At 45.2% G+C, this 19549-nt stretch overlaps 1 protein-coding gene across 1 annotated transcript in view; it reads left to right on the top strand.

Annotated features, from left to right (window-relative positions):
* LOC115823852 (zinc finger protein 208-like) overlaps positions 1-19549 on the top strand; it is a 111710-nt gene that overhangs the window by 56520 nt on the left and 35641 nt on the right. The window contains 1 exon segment of the mRNA XM_030787875.1: positions 7969-8903. Within this exon segment, the coding sequence (XP_030643735.1) occupies positions 7969-8903 (935 nt within the window).

The following is a 19549-nucleotide window of genomic DNA, read 5'->3' as shown; positions in this document are numbered from 1 at the left end:
CTCTTGATTAATTTGATGATTATCTTAATTAGGGTGTATGCATTTACTCACACGGTTCTTTGCGATTCTAATAATTATAATAATCGGGATGCGTGTAATTAGTCAGGAGAAAAGTGACAAGATGGCCACTGATGAAACGGAGATGTCGTCCACGTCTGTGGGGCAGTCATGTGGAGTTCTTCCTGAATCACATGGCACAGGTAGGAAAGCACTCACCTGTTTCACTGAGTGTCCTCCTTCTGTATTCTGGTCCTCTCTGTGCTTGTGTAGGTTGGTAGGTTGGTGTGAGTGTGGACAGTTTGTGTGTTTGTGTTGTAGAGCTGCTGAAGACAGGCTTCTTGAAAGAGGAGATCTCACAGTCAAACGGTTACACCCGAGGAAGAGACTCGTCCAACAGACCTAGCATCAAATACACTGAGGAGGAGAAACCCATAGACAAAGACTGTCTGTGTAGGGCAAGATCTCTGGGACTGATCCTGTAGTCTCTCTCTCTCTCTCTCTCTCTCTCTCTCTCTCTCTTTGTCTTTCTGCATGTAAAGGGTGCAGTGGTTAAAAGCAGAAGTCAAACACTCCCCAGTTTCTACAACATCATAATGTTTTTGACTGATGCATGTTTGGTAGATATTTGGTTTTGAAGCACTCTCAGGAAGACTGAAAATGTTTTTCATCATCAGCTGCTGAAAATGAAAAGTAAAAACGGGCATGAAAGAGTTAAATGTCAGTGTGAATGCTGAACTGTGTCTCTATACTGATGGTCCCATACCCAGATAGTATTGGGTCTTATCAGACTGTGAGGACTGCCCTTTTAGGATGAGTAAAGTCTGGTGTTGTTATTTAGAGTGTCTTTTAGGAAGACTGAAATCTAATGTAGTTATTTAGAGTGTATTTTAGTCTGACTGAAGTCTATTGTTGTTATTTAGAGTGTATTTTAGTCTGACTGAAGTCTATTGTTGTTATTTAGAGTGTATTTTAGTCTGACTGAAGTCTATTGTTGTTATTTAGAGTGTATTTTAGTCTGACTGAAGTCTATTGTTGTTATTTAGAGTGTATTTTAGTCTGACTGAAGTCTATTGTTGTTGTTATTTAGAGTGTATTTTAGTCTGACTGAAGTCTATTGTTGTTATTTATATTTTTGTCCTTATTTCCCCAGACTGTGAGGATTGCCGGTCTTTCTTCCTTGGTAAATGTGAGGTGCATGGCCCCCCCACGTTCATCCCCGACACCCCCGTGCCCATAGGGGTCACAGAAAGAGCCAGACGCACCCTTCCCTCAGGACTAGAGGTCAGGAGGTCAAACATCCCAAACGCAGAGCTGGGCGTGTTTAACCAGGGTGACACTATACCCAGAGGGACACACTTTGGCCCCTATGAAGACCAGATGTCTGACAGAGAAGACACCAAGGACAGTGGATACTCCTGGGTGGTGAGTGAACCTGTTAATTAATGATATAAGAAGGTTTTCAGTTGGCATTTACTGGGGCTCTGTGCAGTGAAGCCAAATTCCTATTTCATTGCATTTACCGATGCTCTGTGTCATCAGCTGCTGGTAGGAGCTTCAACAAATTATTTTACACTCATTTCAATTCAGAGAGCCTCACGCTCTATCAGACCTCTGACATAAACCTGGAATTGGTCATAATATGTGCAGTGAAAGACTGTATACATAACAAATCAACATTTATGAAGGAAAAACCTCTTTTCCTTAGCTCTTCAAACGTCAGCAGTGTGAAGATCATGTTGATGTGAAGAGAGAGAATTTTTCCAACTGGATGAGGTGAGATACTGAGCACAGAGATCACTCCTGTTCCTTATTTTTCACATATTTATGTTAAATGTACAGACAGTGTACATTCATACGCTCAGAGGTAAAACTTAACTGTGTTTTGTATCAGAGGTAACTATATCTCTGAGGAAACCTTGCTGTCCAGTATTTTGGTGTTCAGACATTCTCAGGAATCAAACTTACAACCTTCCAGATACTGGTCTGTTTTCTCTTTACCCCTGACTGAGTGACACCCCCTCACATTCACTGTTCTCACAGACCAGATGAGACCAGAATTTATACAAACACCAATCAGCATGGAGATCCTCTGAACACATGGGTTTTCATATTTGATGCATGTATTTCAGTAAACCTCTGTGTCTGTGGTATCAAAATTAACTCATAACGAGCCAACGGCTTTGGGATTCAAATATGTAGCATCAGATGAGATCCATCCATCCATCCATTTTCTCCCGCTTATCCGGGACCGGGTCGCGGTGGCAGCAGGCTGAGGAGGGTCGCCCAGACATCCCTTTCCCCGGCTACATCCACCAGCTCCTCCTGGGGGATCCCAAGGCGTTCCCAGGTCAGCCGAGATATATATTTCTCCCAACGTGTCCTGGGTCTTCCCCGGGGTCTCCTCCCAGTTGGTCGCGCCCGGAACACCTCCATAGGGAGGCGCCCAGGAGGCATCCTGACTAGATGCCCGAACCACCTCAACTGACTCCTTTCAATGCGGAGGAGCAGCGGCTCTACTCCAAGCTCCTCCCGGGTGTCCGAGCTCCTCACCCTATCCCTAAGGGTGCGCCCAGCCACCCTGCGGAGGAAGCTCATTTCCGCCGCTTGTATCCGCGATCTCATTCTTTCGGTCACTACCCAGAGTTCGTGACCATAGGTGAGGGTTGGAACAAAGATCGACTGGTAAATTGAGAGCCTTGCCTTCTGACTCAGCTCCTTCTTCACCACGACGGTCCGGTACAATGACCGCATGACTGTCGCCGCCACCCCGATCCGCCTGTCAATCTCCCGCTCCATTTTACCCTCACTCGTGAACAAGACCCTGAGATATTTGAACTCCTCCACCTGAGGCAGGAACTCAGTCCCAACTCGGAGGGGGCAAGCCACCTTTTTCCGGCATAGGACCATGGCCTCGGACTTGGAGGTGCTGATCCTCATCCCAACCGCTTCACACTCGGCTGCAAACCGCCCCAATGCGGCCAACAGAACCACATCATCTGCAAAAAGCAGAGACGCAATCCTAAGGCCACCGTACTGGACACCCTCCTCACCCCGACTGCGCCTTGAGATCCTGTCCATGAAAATTAAGAACAAGATCAGAGACAAGGTACAGCCCTGGCGGAGTCCAACACTCACTGGGAATGAATTTGACTTTGTGCCGAGAATACAGACACAGCTCTCACTGCGGTTGTACAGGGACCGAATGGCTCGCAGCAGCGAACCTGGCACCCCATACTCCCGCAGTACCCCCCACAGGACACCCCGGGGGACACGATCGTAAGCCTTCTCCAGGTCCACAAAACACATGTAGACTGGATTGGCAAATTCCCATGATCCCTCCAGTATCCGTGCGAGGGTGAACAGCTGGTCTGTTGTTCCACGGCCAGAACGGAATCCACATTGTTCCTCCTGTATCCGAGGTTCGACAATCGGCCGCAGTCTCCTTTCCAGTACCCTAGAGTAGGCTTTCCCAGAGAGGCTGAGTAATGTGATACCCCGATAACTTTTTTAAAAATGGGGACCACCACCCCCGTCTGCCACTCCACAGGCACTGTCCCTGACTCCCACGCAACGTTGAAGAGGCGTGTCAGCCATGACATCCCAACAACATCCAAAGCCTTCAGCATTTCAGGGCGGATCTCATCCACCCCTGGCGCCTTGCCACTGTGGAGTTTTCTAACTGCCTCAGTGACCTCTGCCAGAGAGATGGGTGACGACCCTCCTGAATCTTCTGGCCCTGCCTCCTCTATGGAGGGTGTGTCAGTCGGATTTAGGAGCTCCTCAAAGTGTTCCTTCCACCGTCCGACCACATCCTCAGTTGAGGTCAGGACCTCCCCATCCCTGCTGAGAACAGCATGGACGAGGCCCTGCCTGCCCTTCCTGAGTCGCCTGACGGTTTGCCAGAACCTCTTTGAGGCCAAGCGAAAGTCCCTTTTCCATGGCCTCCCCAAACTACTCCCATACCCGAGTTTTTGCTTCCATGACAGCCGTCGCTGCTGCCCTTTTGGCATGCCGGTACCTCTCAGCCAATTCCGGAGTCCCCCGTGCTAGCCAAGCCCGGAAGGCCTCCTTCTTCAGCCTGACGGCTTCCCTCACCGGTGGCGTCCACCACCGGGTCCTTGGGTTGCCGCCACGACAGGCACCAACGACCGTCTGGCCACAGCTCAAAGCTGCCGCTTCAACAATGGAGGCTCTGAACAGGGTCCATTCAGACTCCATGTCCCCAGCCTCCCTCGGGATCAGGAAGAAGCTCCTCCGGAGGTGTGAGTTGAAGATCTTCCGTACAGGGTCCTCAGCCAGCCGTTCCCAGTTCACCCTCACTATGCGCTTGGGTTTACCAGGTCTGTCTGGCAGCCTCCCCCGCCATCTGATCCAACTCACCACCAGGTGGTGATCAGTTGACAACTCTGCCCCTCTCTTCACCCGAGTGTCCAGCACATACGGCCGCAGGTCTGATGAGACAACTACAAAGTCGATCATCGACCGTTGGCCTAAGGAGCTCTGGTACCAGGTACACTTATGAGCTACCTTATGCTCGAACATGGTGTTCGTTATGGACAATCCATGACTCGCACAGAAGTCCAATAACAAAGCACCACTCGGGTTCAGATCAGGTAGGCCGTTCCTCCCAATCACTCCCCTCCAAGTCTCTCCATCATTGCCAACGTGAGCATTGAAGTCTCCCAGTAGAACTACAGAGTCCCCAGATGGTGTCTTCACTAGGACACTTTCCAGTGTATCTAGGAAGGCTGGGTACTCTGAGCTGCCGTTCGGCGCGTACGCCGTCACGACAGTCAGAGATTTCCCCCCGCAACCCGAAGGCGCAGTGAGGCAACCCTTTCGTTCACCGGGACAAACTCCAACACGGCGGCGCTCAGTCGGGGGCTAACAAGTAATCCCACACCTGCCCGCCGCCTCTCGCCCCAGGCAACTCCAGAGAAGGACAGAGTCCAGCCCCCATCCAGGAGTTTGGTTCCAGAGCCAAGGCTGTGCGTAGAAGTGAGCCCAACTATATCTAGTTGGTATCGCTCCACCTCCCGCACTAGTCCCGGCTCCTTCCCCCTCAGAGAGATGACATTCCACGTACCAAAAGCCAGTTTCTGTACCGTAAGTCCAGTCCGCTGGGGCCCTCGCCCCATCCTGCCACCCGTGTGGCATCGCACCCGGCCCCTATTTCTCCCCTCGCAGGTGGTGGGCCCACGAGAGGGATCAGATGAGATGACATACATAAAACAATTCTTGTTATTTCCTCATGCATGAAACTGGGTGCACTAATGAATGAAAGAGTGATATTTAATACATTAAATGTGAACATAAATAAATTGCATCTACAACTGAAAGACAAAAATAGTCAGGCGTAATGTTTAGTTAATTATTTTTCCATTTTATGTGGTTTATTTTGAGTTTATTCAGTAACATACTCAGTCATTGATTAATTTCCCAATTATTTGTCCCAGTCCCAAAGTTTCTCATATCATCAGTGTCTCAGTGAACAGTGAATTATCCTGAGTAAGACTGTGTCAGACCCTCAGACCTCAGGATTGGAGCTTTCACATTCTCTGTATCACACAGTAATCAGCTCTTAGTACAGGGGGTGTGAAACCTCTTCATTAAATCCACACACAGTGTAAAACAAAAATAAGATGTTTAAAAGAGAAAGAAAAATAGTAGAATGGCGAAGATCTCCATACCCCTAAATGGCATGTCCCACCCAATGACATTCTGACCAGTTCACATATCTGCTAAGCTTTACACAGCTTCACATGGTGCTTTTGAGTATGCTGTGTGTTACTGCCCAAACTGTAAGACTTTTCTGTTTGTCCTGTACAGTAATCGCTGTAACTAAATACATTCATGGATTTTATTCGCAGACTAACAGTAAAACATGTCTAATGTTACGGGTGGCAACAGGTGCTAATAGGTCTACAGCACAAATGAGTAACTATATATCCATGACCGAAGAAGGGCAGATCTTAACAAACTGTGCTAATGACTAATAAATAATAGTGAGTAATAATAAAGAGATGAGTCACATTGAGATCATCTCATTAAATCGGTCTCCATTTTGCTGAAATGTTGCATAATCTCACGTGTTTCCTTGCACACTGATACACCTGGTGCATCTTATGTGCCATGATCAGCATGACACTGAAGGATCCTGAACCATGTCCTCCATTAAGCAGGCTGCATAACCAAACCTTCATCACAAAATGAAATGTTTCAGCTGTCAACAATTCTTCAGTGTCGCTAATGAGGATACTGATTCAGTTCAGAAAAGCTGGGAGTAAGGACAACATATGGACGTGGGCATTTTGGGCATAAACACTAAGCTCTGACTGGTCCAAGGAGGACAGTTTATCCTTTGGTGCCAGAGGCACTGGGCATTTTTGCCAGTGATGAGGAATGTTTGGTGTGAAGAGCACACTCTTGTCTCTTTCTCGGCCGGTAAACTGGTTAGTCACGCGAAACTCGGATATTTCAGGAAACGATCGGGGGACGAGAATGTTGGTGTTACGTGGAATGTGACGTTTTAAAATACAAAATCAGGGCCTTCATATGTGGGCGTGGTCACTTTAGCGTTTTTCCCTTTTCCCTTTTTGCCCCATTTTCTGGGAGAAATCCGGTTCCCATACTCCTGTATTTCCCTTCCGGTGCCGCAGGGTGAGGAATACTGCCTCTATCCTCAGATACATGTCACATCCACTACCACTTTACAGCACCTGCCAGCTCCCAGGCGTCTCCATGGGAAAGTAACAGGGGTGGAGACCTGTGCTGTTTCCCGGATTCACTCATCAATGCTGAACAGAGCGCTGAGTGAGATGGTGGGGAGTGTACACTTGTCTGTTTGACCCTCACAGGACACAAACCCACATGATCTCGTGACAACAACCCAACCAGCTAGTGTTACTGCTGGGATTCCTCCTCTATTAGAGCATTCCAACTGTGTTAGTCTGTTCCAACTCTGTTCATCTTTCCTGGCACTTTTTCATTGTAAAATTTGGTTCAGTCACGTGTTATTTACATATGTGTCTAATGAGTGTTAAAAGAGTTTTGTTTAATAAGAGGCAGTGAGCATCCCCTTAAATCAGAGTCACAAAAACACGAAAACTCCATTTAGATATGTGACGTCAAATTGATTCTTAACTTATCCATGACTTCACTTATCCATACATTCTTCTTCTCATTTTCTGCCTTAACTTGGTTTTCTCTTGTGCAATGTAAACCTCTTTATCTGCCTCATGTCTCACTCTTGACCTTTTCCCTCATCACTCTCTCTCTCTTTCTCTCTAAGGTATGTGAACTGTGCCCGTAATGATGAAGAGCAGAATCTGGTGGCTCTTCAGTACAAAGGGGGGGTTCTGTTCCGCAGCTGTAGACCCATCGCTGCTGGAGAGGAGCTGCTGGTCTGGTGTGGAGAAGAATATACCAAGGACCAGGACGACCCAGCGGACTGCCACTGGGACAAGCCATTTTCCCCTGAGAAAGGTAACAGATGATTTTTTTTCCCTGTTTTCCCCATTCAATTCCCTGCATTTGTGTTTTTTTTTTTTTTTTTTTTTTTTTTTTAAGAGAATGGTTTAGTTGTACTTTAAATTGATGCTGAGGTTAATGTCAGTTTGGTCTTTTAATGTTGTTTATAGATTTTTGTCCAGGCTGTGATGTGGTTTTCTGGTCCTGTTGTGGACATGTCCCTCTCTTTGTTTAGGCCACATTTCCTCACAAAACCTCATTAAGACATGGCATCCTGAAGAGTCCCTGAGTTTACTAAAGACCAGAGAGATTAAATCAGAAGACGTGCCACTGAGCCCAGAACAGTTATCCTCTGATATTACATTCATTTCAGCACAGTCCGCTGTCAACACGAAAAGAAGGCGCTCTTCGTTTGGGAAGAGCTCCCCTGTCAGAAGAGCCCTAACACCTAAACAGGGAGTGACAGGGAAGAACACAACACACTCTTCACGCAGGAAGAGCCTCAGAAGACACCAGCGCATTCACACGGGGGAGAAGTCAAACCACTGCTCCCAGTGTGGGAAGAGCTTCAGTCGGTCATCAAGTCTTAGAACACACCAGCGCATTCACACAGGGGAAAAGCCATACCACTGCTCCCAGTGTGGGAAGAGCTTCAGTAATGCATCAAGTCTTAGAACACACCAGCGCATTCACACAGCAGAGAGGCCATACCACTGCTCCCAGTGTGGGAAGAGCTTCAACCAGTTATCAATTCTTCAATCACACCAGCGCATTCACACAGGGGAGAGGCCATACCACTGCTCCCAGTGTGGGAAGAGCTTCAACCAGTTATCAATTCTTCAATCACACCAGCGCATTCACACAGGGGAGAGGCCATACCACTGCTCCCAGTGTGGGAAGAGCTTCAAACAGTGGTCAGCTCTTAAAAGACACCAGCGCATTCACACAGGGGAGAGGCCATACCACTGCTCCCAGTGTGGGAAGAGCTTCAGTGATTCATCAAATCTCCAATCACACCAGCGCAGTCACACAGGGGAAAAGCCATACTACTGCTCCCAGTGTGGGAAGATCTTCACTAATGCATGGAATCTTAAAACACACCAGCGCATTCACACGGGGGAGAGGCCGTACCACTGCTCCCAGTGTGGGAAGAGCTTCAGTCGGTCATCAAGTCTTAGGACACACCAGCGCATTCACACAGGGGAAAAGCCATACCACTGCTCCCAGTGTGGGAAGAGCTTCAGTAATGCATCAAGTCTTTGAACACACCAGCGCATTCACACAGCAGAGAGGCCATACCACTGCTCCCAGTGTGGGAAGAGCTTCAGTGATTCATCAAATATCCAATCACACCAGCGCATTCACACAGGGGAAAAGCCATACCACTGCTCCCAGTGTGGGAAGAGCTTCAGCCAATCAGCTGAGCTGAACAGGCACAGGTGTACACTGAGGACCGTTTGAGGTGTGTTGTGATTTTGGACCAGTGTGTTACCTGTTCAGTGGGATTTTGGACCAGTGTGTTACCTGTTCAGTGGCATTTTGGACCAGTGTGTTACCTGTTCACTGGGATTTTGGACCAGTGTGTTACCTGTTCACTGGGATTTTGGACCAGTGTGTTACCTGTTCAGTGGCATTTTGGACCAGCGTGTTACCTGTTCAGTGGGATTTTGGACCAGTGTGTTACCTGTTCAGTGGGATTTTGGACCAGCGTGTTACCTGTTCAGTGGGATTTTGGACCAGTGTGTTACTTGTTCAGTGTGAAGAGATACGTACACATGTCATGTCATTGTTCCTCAGGTTACATTAGAATGACAGAGGATTCATTTTGTCACTGTTTCTACTAAATAACAAGTTTATTGTTCATGAGTTAATAATAGTGCTTTGATTAAACAGTTAGTGATAGACTTAGGTCAGTTAAAAAAAATAGTACCTAGAAATCAGTTGAGCACAAAAGCAAAAAGTAGAACTATTTTACACGATGCATTTATGTCTGCTGATAATAAATGTAGATTTGAAGCAAGTGAGCGAATGTGAATAACTGTCAGCTCTTGTATTTATGACCAAACTTCAATATTAAATCTTAGGTTCTGACCACTGTTCATTCTGCTCATCTGGGATTGAGATTCCATTCTTGGTTTCTCTCTCTCTCTCTCTCTCTCTCTCTCACCTCTCACTCTCTCTCTCTCACCTCTCACTCTTTCTTTCCCCCTCTCTCTGTCTAGCATTTGCTCAGGTTGATATATCCGTAAACCTTAGAACCAGCCGAGTGTTTTTAATCTCGCCTGGCTACATCCCTTGGGTTTGTGTTGTTTTAAGCTTGAGTGTGTCCTCTCCCAACTATAACTTAACAGGACCCCTGTGGATATCCACCTAATAAACACAAACCTCTACCAACTCCACAGAGGGCGAAGATTTCTCTCATTCTTCACAGACTTCATTTACATTTCTTCTAGGTTTGTCTGCGTCCTCACTTTGTGTAATCGCTAACCCACACAGACTCTGCAGTGACTCTGCATCATATATGTATGTACATACACACACATGCATATACATAGACATGCGAACACACATATATGAACTAATGAGCAAAAAAAGTCCATGAGACAAAAGTATCTGTCATCTGTGCCTAAACGAATGATCCAGCTCAGAACAGCCTCAACAGAAATGCAAAGCTGAAAGGAGAACAGGACGGCTACTGTGTTTCAAAAACTAACAGGGTTTAATAGAGAATCAGCCCGGGAAAAGCCAGTATCACACGTGTTAATTTTTTTCCATTTTCCACACAAACATGAACTGTTCAGTTTTCATCCACAGAGCTATTTCCAGCCTCCTAGAGACTGTACCAAGCTCCGGAGACCAACAGTGTGATGTGGTTGAATTTCAGGTTTGTGAGGACTTACAGTGTGATGTGCTTGAATGGCAGGTTTGGGAGGACTTACAGTGTGAGGTGCTTGAATGGCAGGTTTGGGAGGACTTACAGTGTGATGTGCTTGAATGGCAGGTTTGGGAGGACTTACAGTGTGATGTGGTTGAATGGCAGGTTTGGGAGGACTTACAGTGTGAGGTGCTTTGATGGCAGGATTCTGAATAATGTAACTTTGGTTCGATTAGTCCAGATGTCAGGAGAACCACTCTATTCATTTGCCCTGTTTTTCATCTCTTTTTGAGGATTTATAACTTTGATTTGTGACTTGTAACAGTCTTGGTGGAACCACAGACTTTGCGGAATGTATCAACATTCCAAAATTCCAACAGAGGCCTGTTGAGGAGGAGTGTTAGCACCATGGACAGTGGCTAACTGTCAGGAGGTGGGACCCTGGACAGCTCCCAGCTCTTAACGTTACTAAAGTTGCTACTGTGTTTATAAGCATGGAGGAGAATCAGCCATACAGCTAGACCAGATGAGGTTCTAAACAGCTGAGGTCATAAAACCGCAGACTGATGGGAACAACTCCGACACAAATGCAGAAACAAAGCTGTTTAGAATGATTTGGGGTTTTTATTTGAACTAAACAGGATGTGGGCTACACCGCCTGGAACGTAAGGTGATGCTATTTCATCGTATTTTTACTTTAAAAAATTTGAACCAATAGATTAATTTTGTAATGGAGCCAAAAACATGAGCGGGGGGGGTAAGAAGACTGTCTCATGCCAGGCACCTTCAGAGCAGTTTATTGTCTGACTTTTGCTCAATGAGGACATTTCTGCTAGTGGGCACATGACAGAAAGAGAGACACAAACCAACAGACCAGTCATTCATTTAAAAGATAAACCAATAGACCAGCCATTCATTTTAAGAGACGTGAGGGAAATAATGTTGCAGTCTGTTCTTGTAAACTTAATCCTAATCTGAGTTTGAGATTCATATTAATATTGTTAATATGGATCGTCCACAGGTGCTGTGGTGCAAACAGCTCCTCCCTCCATAGGAGCCTTGTGAACCTCTGTCAGTGGTGTGTCTCTAATGAAGATAAACTAACTGATCCTCTGTCAGTGATGCGTCTCTAATGAAGATAAACTAACTGATCCTCTGTCAGTGGTGTGTCTCTAATGAAGATAAGCTAACTGATCCTCTGTCAGTGGTGTGTCTCTAATGAAGAAAAACTAACTGATCCTCTTTCAGTGGTGTGTCTCTAATGACACAGTCATGTCACTTCTTACGCTCCCTCGCTCCCTTAAAGGTCACACGTAGCCTGAGCTGATGTTCCAAGACCCAGTCATACACAGCCTGCTACTGGCTCCTGAATTTTTTTGTCAATTTATTGTTAATATTTTTCTTTTTTGGATTATGCCAGTGGGCAGCACGACTGCGCAGTGGGTAGCGCTGTCGCCTCACAGCGAGAGGGTCTTGGGTTTGATTCCTGGCTGGGCGGCCAGGGTCCTTTCTGTGTGGAGTTTGCATGTTCTCCCCACCTTTCAACCTATGAGCGCTGCGATAGGCTCCAGCACCCCCTGGCTTGGATAATGAGTGAGTGAGTGATTATGCCAGTCTAAAGTGTTAACTCTGTGAGGCAGTTTATGTGTATAAGTATGTTGGAATTGTATGGAAGTCACTATTCACTAATTAATTACATTACTGTCATCCTCTTCAGCTGTCTGCTTCACTAATTTAAGAGGATTAGTAGAGTCATGGAACTACATCAGTGTCACACCCTGGTCCTCTCTTTACCCCTCTAGTGAGTCGTTTGCTTAACATCTGTTATTTCTCTCAGCACCATCAACCTTCACCTCTATCTAATGCCCCTTTGGACTATTGCTGGGTCATTAATGAACTCCACCCCCAAACTTCAGCACCTTCAGCTTTCAGGTCAGTAGTTTGACCCATGATCAAAATGTCCTCCCCGATCCAAAGGCTTAGTATTTATGATTTACTTTGGGCTTTGTGCTTTGTGCTCGTCATCAATATAAAGTATAAACTTATATAAAGTATAAACTTATATAAAGTTATATAAAGTATAAACAGTATAAACTGCACTGGTAGTAAAATTCTGTCAAAAAATTATCATCAAGAATCATGATGAAGAACAGCCAGTGACTACTCACCTGCTGACCTCACACCACACACACACACACATACAAAGAGTTAATAATAGTCACACACAATCACATTCAGTCATATACAGGAGTGTGTATAGAGACCAAACATACAGTCACATTCAGTCATAAACAGCAGTGTGTACTGAAATTTCAAATGAACCCTCTTGATTTGTATGATTAATTTATATCACTGTATAAAACCGAACATGAATGACAAAGAGAAGAATATTGCATTGCCTTCTGCTGGGTGACTCTGTAACTCTTCAGTCAGACAGGTCCAGTTCACCATCAGTCCAGTTAGTCTGGAAAGTTTTCACTCCCTGGTTCACAGGAACTGGCTCAGAACTTACAACACATGTACAACATCGTGTATAAATTCATTTATCAGCACACTTGCTAACTTAATATATGTTAAGGAGAAATGGGCGTTACCGAAGACACGGACCTTAATAGTGGAAGACACGTGGCCGCGACAGTGCCCGAAAGCCTAATAGAGGTAACAATGGCGCATGCATTCTCAGAGACGGCGAGTGAGCTAAGTTAGCGAATTGTCAGGATGAAGACTTCGTTTTACTCAGAGTCGAAGTCATTTTAGATAGGCTTGGAGATATTGTCCTTGTCATCTAAAAAACCAAAGATTCGACATTCAGGGGCTCTAAATTCAGCTGGTCACTTGTTATACAGAGTCAATTTGTCAACTGTCATATTGTCAGAGGAGTGACTGTTGACATTCTTTATTTCCCTGGTAATGCTGCCCGTACCATAGTGATGGGCCGAAAATCACAGTGCTACAGCTGATCAGGCCTCCATTCTTTTCAATTCCATGACACCTGTATATGTGTTCTATGAATTTACTGTAAAAGTATATTGCATGGAGTTTGCATGTTCTCCCCGTGTCTGCGTGGGTTTCCTCCAGGAGCTCCAGTTTCTTCCCACAGTCCAAAGACATGCAAGTTAGGTGAATTGGAGACACTAAATTGCCCCTAGGTATGAATGTGTGTGTGAGCGTGTTTGTGTGTGTGTGTGTGTGTGTCTGCCCTGTGATGGACTGCCGACCTGTCCAGGGTGTTTTCCTGCCTTTTGCCCTATGAGTGCTGGGAAAGACTCCAGCACACCCCACTGAGGATAAGCTGCTTAGATAATGAGTGAGTGAGGGAGAGAGTATACCGCATGTGAGGTTACCTGTTGCACAGTTAATTTATTTCTTCCTTAATTAAATCCTTGTAAAACTTTTTTTTTAATATGGTATTTTATTGTCAGGTCTTGTTGGCTTGCTTACTGACAAAAAAGAAAAAAACAAAACAAAAGTGAGAAAAAGACTCCTTTCTGATGAGCCATCCCTGACTGATCCTACTGCTGCCACTGTGCCCCCTCATGGACTTTGATGGTCTTTGAACCCAGAACTGGCCTGTGTGACACTCTGTTTCACTGAACACAAACACAAAGAAAGGGATTCATGTCACTGGAAGTCAAACATCAACCTGTTTGCCTGCATTTGAAATGACTCTTAATATTGACAGAATATAATGACAGGAACTTACACTTTTTTTTTACTTTGTTATTTTTAGTCGTGAAGGGAAACATTAAAATGTATTAAAATAGACTTTAGTTCTTCTTCTGTGACTTAACACACATACCCACCTCTCTGAGCTCCATCATATCCTGCAGCAGGTGGAGTACATGTGCTGATGGCATGCCTTCTTTTACAGCTTTTTCAATGGACATTACATATAAGTCCATCTGAGGCTATTTGTGGACAGAAGACAGATATCAGAGAGAGAGAGAGAGAGAGAGAGAGAAACTGGTCAGTGTTGATTTACACTGAACTGAATGAGATGTCAAATATACCTAATTTGAGTCTCTCACGCATCAGTCACAGCGATAACCTAAAAGTGATTTACCTGCATTTTGCCATCGTTAGGCTCCTGGCCGACCGTGGTCAGGAGCGTGGAGAGGCACTGCAGGCTCAGTTCACTGAACCTCTCCACAAGCCTCTCCACACATTCCAAAATAGTCAGCTTGGCAACCATCTTCACTTTGAAGAGCTCACCAAGGAATCTCACATTCCCAAAGGAGCTGCGACAAGCTTTGTCTTTGGCTTCTGCCAGCCCCTGTTTTGTCTGCTCCCCTGTAGCCTGCATGAGAGAGAGAGAGAGAGAGAGAAGAGCAATATGTCAGAAAGCTTCACAAAATATTCCAAAAGTTCAAATACCTCAGTCTGCAAATACAGCATGCAAAATAAGCGATCGAGCAAAAAGACATGGAATTCAGTGCTGATGGGACGTTTCCTGACACATCTAGGCATTTTTAATGAGGACTAAGGTGTATGTTTTCTCACTGTGTGTGATGGCTACCAATGCTGATGACTCTAATTGCTTGTGTACCTTATCAGATAAGAAGGTGTGCATCTCAACCATCTCAAACTCTGCCTTACAGCGCCGTAGCAGGAGTCTACGGAAGGTCACAGTACTGTAGGGCCTATCTGACATGGGCACTTCCATCTGCAGTACGAAAAAGACAAAAAAATGAGATGGGGAATATGCAGGAGTCCAAGCACAGTCTACAGGAATGTTTCCTCTCTACAAATGATAAGGAACAACGCCAATAAGACAAAATGGACCACTGGTATAACTCAAAAATGTCAATGGGGCAAGGAGACGTATTTAAGCCCCAATTTAGTAAAAACTACAAATGTACTTCTTATACAAGAACACTTTACTTTAGCCAAGCAGCGGCACATGCTGGCATAGAGCGCAGTGAACCCAGGTTCTTCCACAGCCCTGCTGAAGACCATGTCCACCACACTCTGGAGCCTCTCCTCGCTGTTAATGGGGAGGTGGGCCATTTGCTCCACCAGCTTGTCCAATTTCTCCGGCATCACTTTGTTTAGGATGCCGCGGACCTTGCGGAGGACTTCCTGAACGGCCATAAAGAAACAAACAAAATTCAGATTGGAACTTTGCCTGTTCAGCTGTAAGTCTGACACACTCTTACAGCTGTTAGTCACTGGTCACTGTGCATTAGCGACCTCACCTGTGTCTCCTGGATCTCTGGATCCATATTGCCAGGCTGCCTCTTCCTGGCTGGCTTCCAGGCATTCTCTGCCTCTTTCAGCCGTATCTTTTCACCCGAAGATTTCTCGGCGATGATACTGAGCGGTTGTTTGTGCTGCAGAGTAAATTCGCTAGACTGAGAGAGCGAGAGAGGAGAAAAACATGACACTCAAGCTGCTGTCCAATCACAACGACCAAGTCAACAGGTGATGGAAAGGCCTGAGCTGGCACTGATCTCATTATCTTTAAAAGTTACCAGACTACAACAAGCTGAACTAATGCTATCAACTGCTCTACAACAATAAAATATCCTTGTCTAAATATAAAGTAGTTACAAGATGTACAGGGTCTACTTACACTTTGGCATTTATTAGCAATATGCGCCTGTGTGACAGGCAAAGACAAAGAGAAAGAGAGCAGGTCTGTCTTTTTGTCCATTTCTGAAGTTTTATATCTCACCTCAGCTAACTGTCTCCCTAATTTCTCCTTAGGTAGCTCAGCCAAGTTGCGACTCTCCTCAGGTCCCTTGGAATTGACCTGGGAGTCCCCTGCACCACTCAACAACTTTTCTGAAGCCTCATTCAACTCAGAAGAGTCACTGGCTGCAGTCTGTAGGAGTTTAGCAGATGGAGCTGGTGGGGCACAGTTTTTCTTGCTGGGAGAAGTGGTTTCCACAGCACTTGGAGCGGGTTCAGGTTCCAGGGCCTGAACAGAGCAGTGGGTGTCCTCCTCTCTGGGCAAAATCCAATTATGCTGGACACACAAAAACAGAGGGATTCAAGTACAAGGCAAGGCAGCTGACATAAGCATCTCAATCTATATTCTTAAACCTAAATGTACTCCTAAATCCAGAACAAATAGACTTTCTATACAAACTGTAGAACACATGCTACAATTGCAACTAACACCCCCATACACGCACTCACCAGTCTGAGTTCCATCACGTGACGTAGCATGATGCGTGTCTCCAATGGCACCTTCACGTCATTCGGAATTTTTGAAATGACGTGGAAACAGTAGTCCATCTGGGGCTGTCCATTGAGGTTCAACAGAGGTCACACAAGGTCATGGTTGGTTCTCCATTTTCATATCATCTCATATATTAAAAATGACTTAACCAGGCAATGCCATTATTACCAAATCCGTTTAGACAAAGATACCATAAGGAATAATGTTTCTGCAATCAGCACATTACACCAAGCGATTTACATCTTATGGTTAGAATGGCTTTGACTTTAAGAGATTTAGGGCAGATAATGTGTCAGAAATGAACTCAGGGGAAAAATTCTTAAAGGTGCTTACCACAACTTCTGCACCATCTTTTCTGGATAATGAACGAAGAGAGATGCCAAATACCTAATATTTACCATCCCCCTCACACCTCTGTACTAGTCATAACTCAAAGGTCACTTACCTTCATTTTTGGGGTGTCCAGGTCTTTGCCAACAGCCGTTAACAAAGTGGAGAGACACACTGCACTCTCTTTACTAAGGCTCCGCAGCAGCTTCACCACGCATCCAAGCACCACGCTCTCAGAAATCATGTTCATCTTAAACAGTTCGCTGATGAACCTGATGTTTCCGGTGGAGCGGCAGAGAGCTCTCTCTTTAGCTTTCGCGAGGTCCTTCTCAAGCTGCTCCTGCTCGTGCGCCTTATTCAGGATGAGGGAGAGAAAGAGGAGCAGGGTGTCACAAACACTTACCATCATTCCAAATGGCTCAACACCATCCACAAAGTCTCAAAAAGTCATATCACTGAAGTCCCCCATTAAGTCTTGGACTTTTAACAAGGACTGAGCTCTACGTCTTAGCGTTCTTAAGGACGGGTACCGTTGTTGCCAAGTCCAGCTGCCTCTTCTTCTTCATCACGACCGGGTCGTGGACCTCGTCCCTTTCGAACTCCGCCTTGCATCGTCTCAGGAGGAGTCCGTGGAAAGTCACTGACCTCCCGGGCTGGTAGGCCACAGGTACTTCAAGCTGCAATTCACAAAGACAGAATGAGAGACAGGAATATGCAGGACGGAGAACAAGTGTATGGTGGAGACAAATATGTTTGCTTTTTGCTTCAGAGAGTCTTGTTCCAGACGTGCTGGCGAAGGCACGGATCTGAACGACTCGGCCTGAATGCCGTTGGGTTCATGGTCCCACCTGGGCGACAGCCAGTTATGCTGAACACAGAGATACACAAAGAGGTGAATGCTTAGGAAAAACACATCAATTACACATACATGTACACTCCTGAACCCATATGTAACCACAAAACTGCTAAACACTTTCAACTCTGAAACTCTTCATACACATTCAAAACAAATGGCAGAAGAAGGTTATGTCACTTTGAGTCAGTTTTGTCACATGAATCAGAATGATTCAATATTTGTATCCAATTTTCAAACAAAGCAGTTATATGCAATTGTAGACTCCTATAGAGGTTGTAGTACGCCTGTTTGTGTGATTGTGTATACATATTTATACATGCAGGACTTGGAGCAAGTTCACATTACAGTCTATCTCCTATTACAAAACATACCTTAGCCAGGGAGTGACACATTTTTGCAAATACATTACATATGGCTGTCTCCTCCATGGCCTTCTCATGGATGACAGCCACCAGCATTTGCAGCTTCTCCTCAGTGTTCACCGAAAGGGCCATCAGACGAACCATTAACTCTTCAAATTTGCTGGCCGTCACTTTGTCCAGGATAATGTTCACCTTATGGAGAAGCTTCTGCAAAGTCCCAAAAAATTCAACTTATAACCTCATCTACAAGTCTTACACACTGTTGTTTGCCGCTGGTCACTGCACATGGGCGACCTCACCTGTGTTTTTTGGTGCACTCCATAGCCTGTGACACATTCCTTCAGGACTGTCTTTTTCCCTTCCATTTTTTCAGTCACACATTCACCGGGAACAACCGTGGGCACCTGCTGTGTGCCAAAGTTGGTGAACTGAGAGAATGAGAGGAGAGAAGAACACTCAGGCTCTTGTCCAGCTGTGCAGTAAACTGTGATAAGCTGGGTCAATTCAACTGTATTAGAATGACTACATTTACTTGTGCAGTTTTAACAAACAGATTATATATGAATATAAACATGTTAAACCTGGTTTGGGGTGTGTGTGTGCATGTGAGTGAGTTTGCATATCTCCATGGTGTCATAACTAACTTCAGGTCTCTGGCCGTCTGCTGCTGGTTTGAAAAGGTCGGCGAAAGTGCGCATGTCTTTCAGCCCCTTTGAATTGATTCTGGCTGCAGCATCGGCCACTGGGGAGGCTAGCACCTTGGCGAGATCAATAGAAAACTTCAGCCTTTTGTACTGATTCTTAGCAAGTCTAAAATACTTTTGATTCTGCTTTGTAAGTCACCAAGAACTGTCGACCTCACCTGTGTTTTTTTCATGTCCTCATCATGGGAAACGTCGCTAATAATTCCTGAGCTCATTATAAGTTGCGATTTTGGCATCTACGATAGGACAATATAAATAAATAGATAGATAGATAGATAGATAGATAGATAGACAGATTTCACAGCGTGTTGAGTAAAAACCGTCAAACACACCTTACCTATTTCTCAGTAAATGAATGGCACCGTGTCCGTCGATTGAAGTCGCTCTGCTTCTATGAAACGTTTTGCTTCGATCTTGAAAGCTATGCACTTTTCATCGCCTACAGCTTTATTACGAACTCTAGAATAGAATCTTAACGTCACGTCACAATCACCTTTAATTCCATATAGTTTTAGTATGTTTTTTAGCGGAAGAATAACCACTTGATGAATAAACAAACAAATAAGAACGATTTCTTTATTGATTTTTTTATCAAAATCAATTCATTTCCCTGCTTTTTTAATCGCTTGGCTACAGTCTTCCATAAATTCAAGTTGCATTGCACATTCATAACAAATACATAACAACTTCTTTAACACTTTTGTTTTTAAGCTGTCAGGTAAACATGCACGCGCACACCATCACAGCGTCTTCCACACGAACATTTTA

This window comes from Chanos chanos, chromosome 11, assembly GCF_902362185.1.
Source record: "Chanos chanos chromosome 11, fChaCha1.1, whole genome shotgun sequence".
Classification (NCBI taxonomy): Eukaryota; Metazoa; Chordata; class Actinopteri; order Gonorynchiformes; family Chanidae; genus Chanos; species Chanos chanos.
This window is presented reverse-complemented; position numbering and strand designations above follow the sequence as displayed.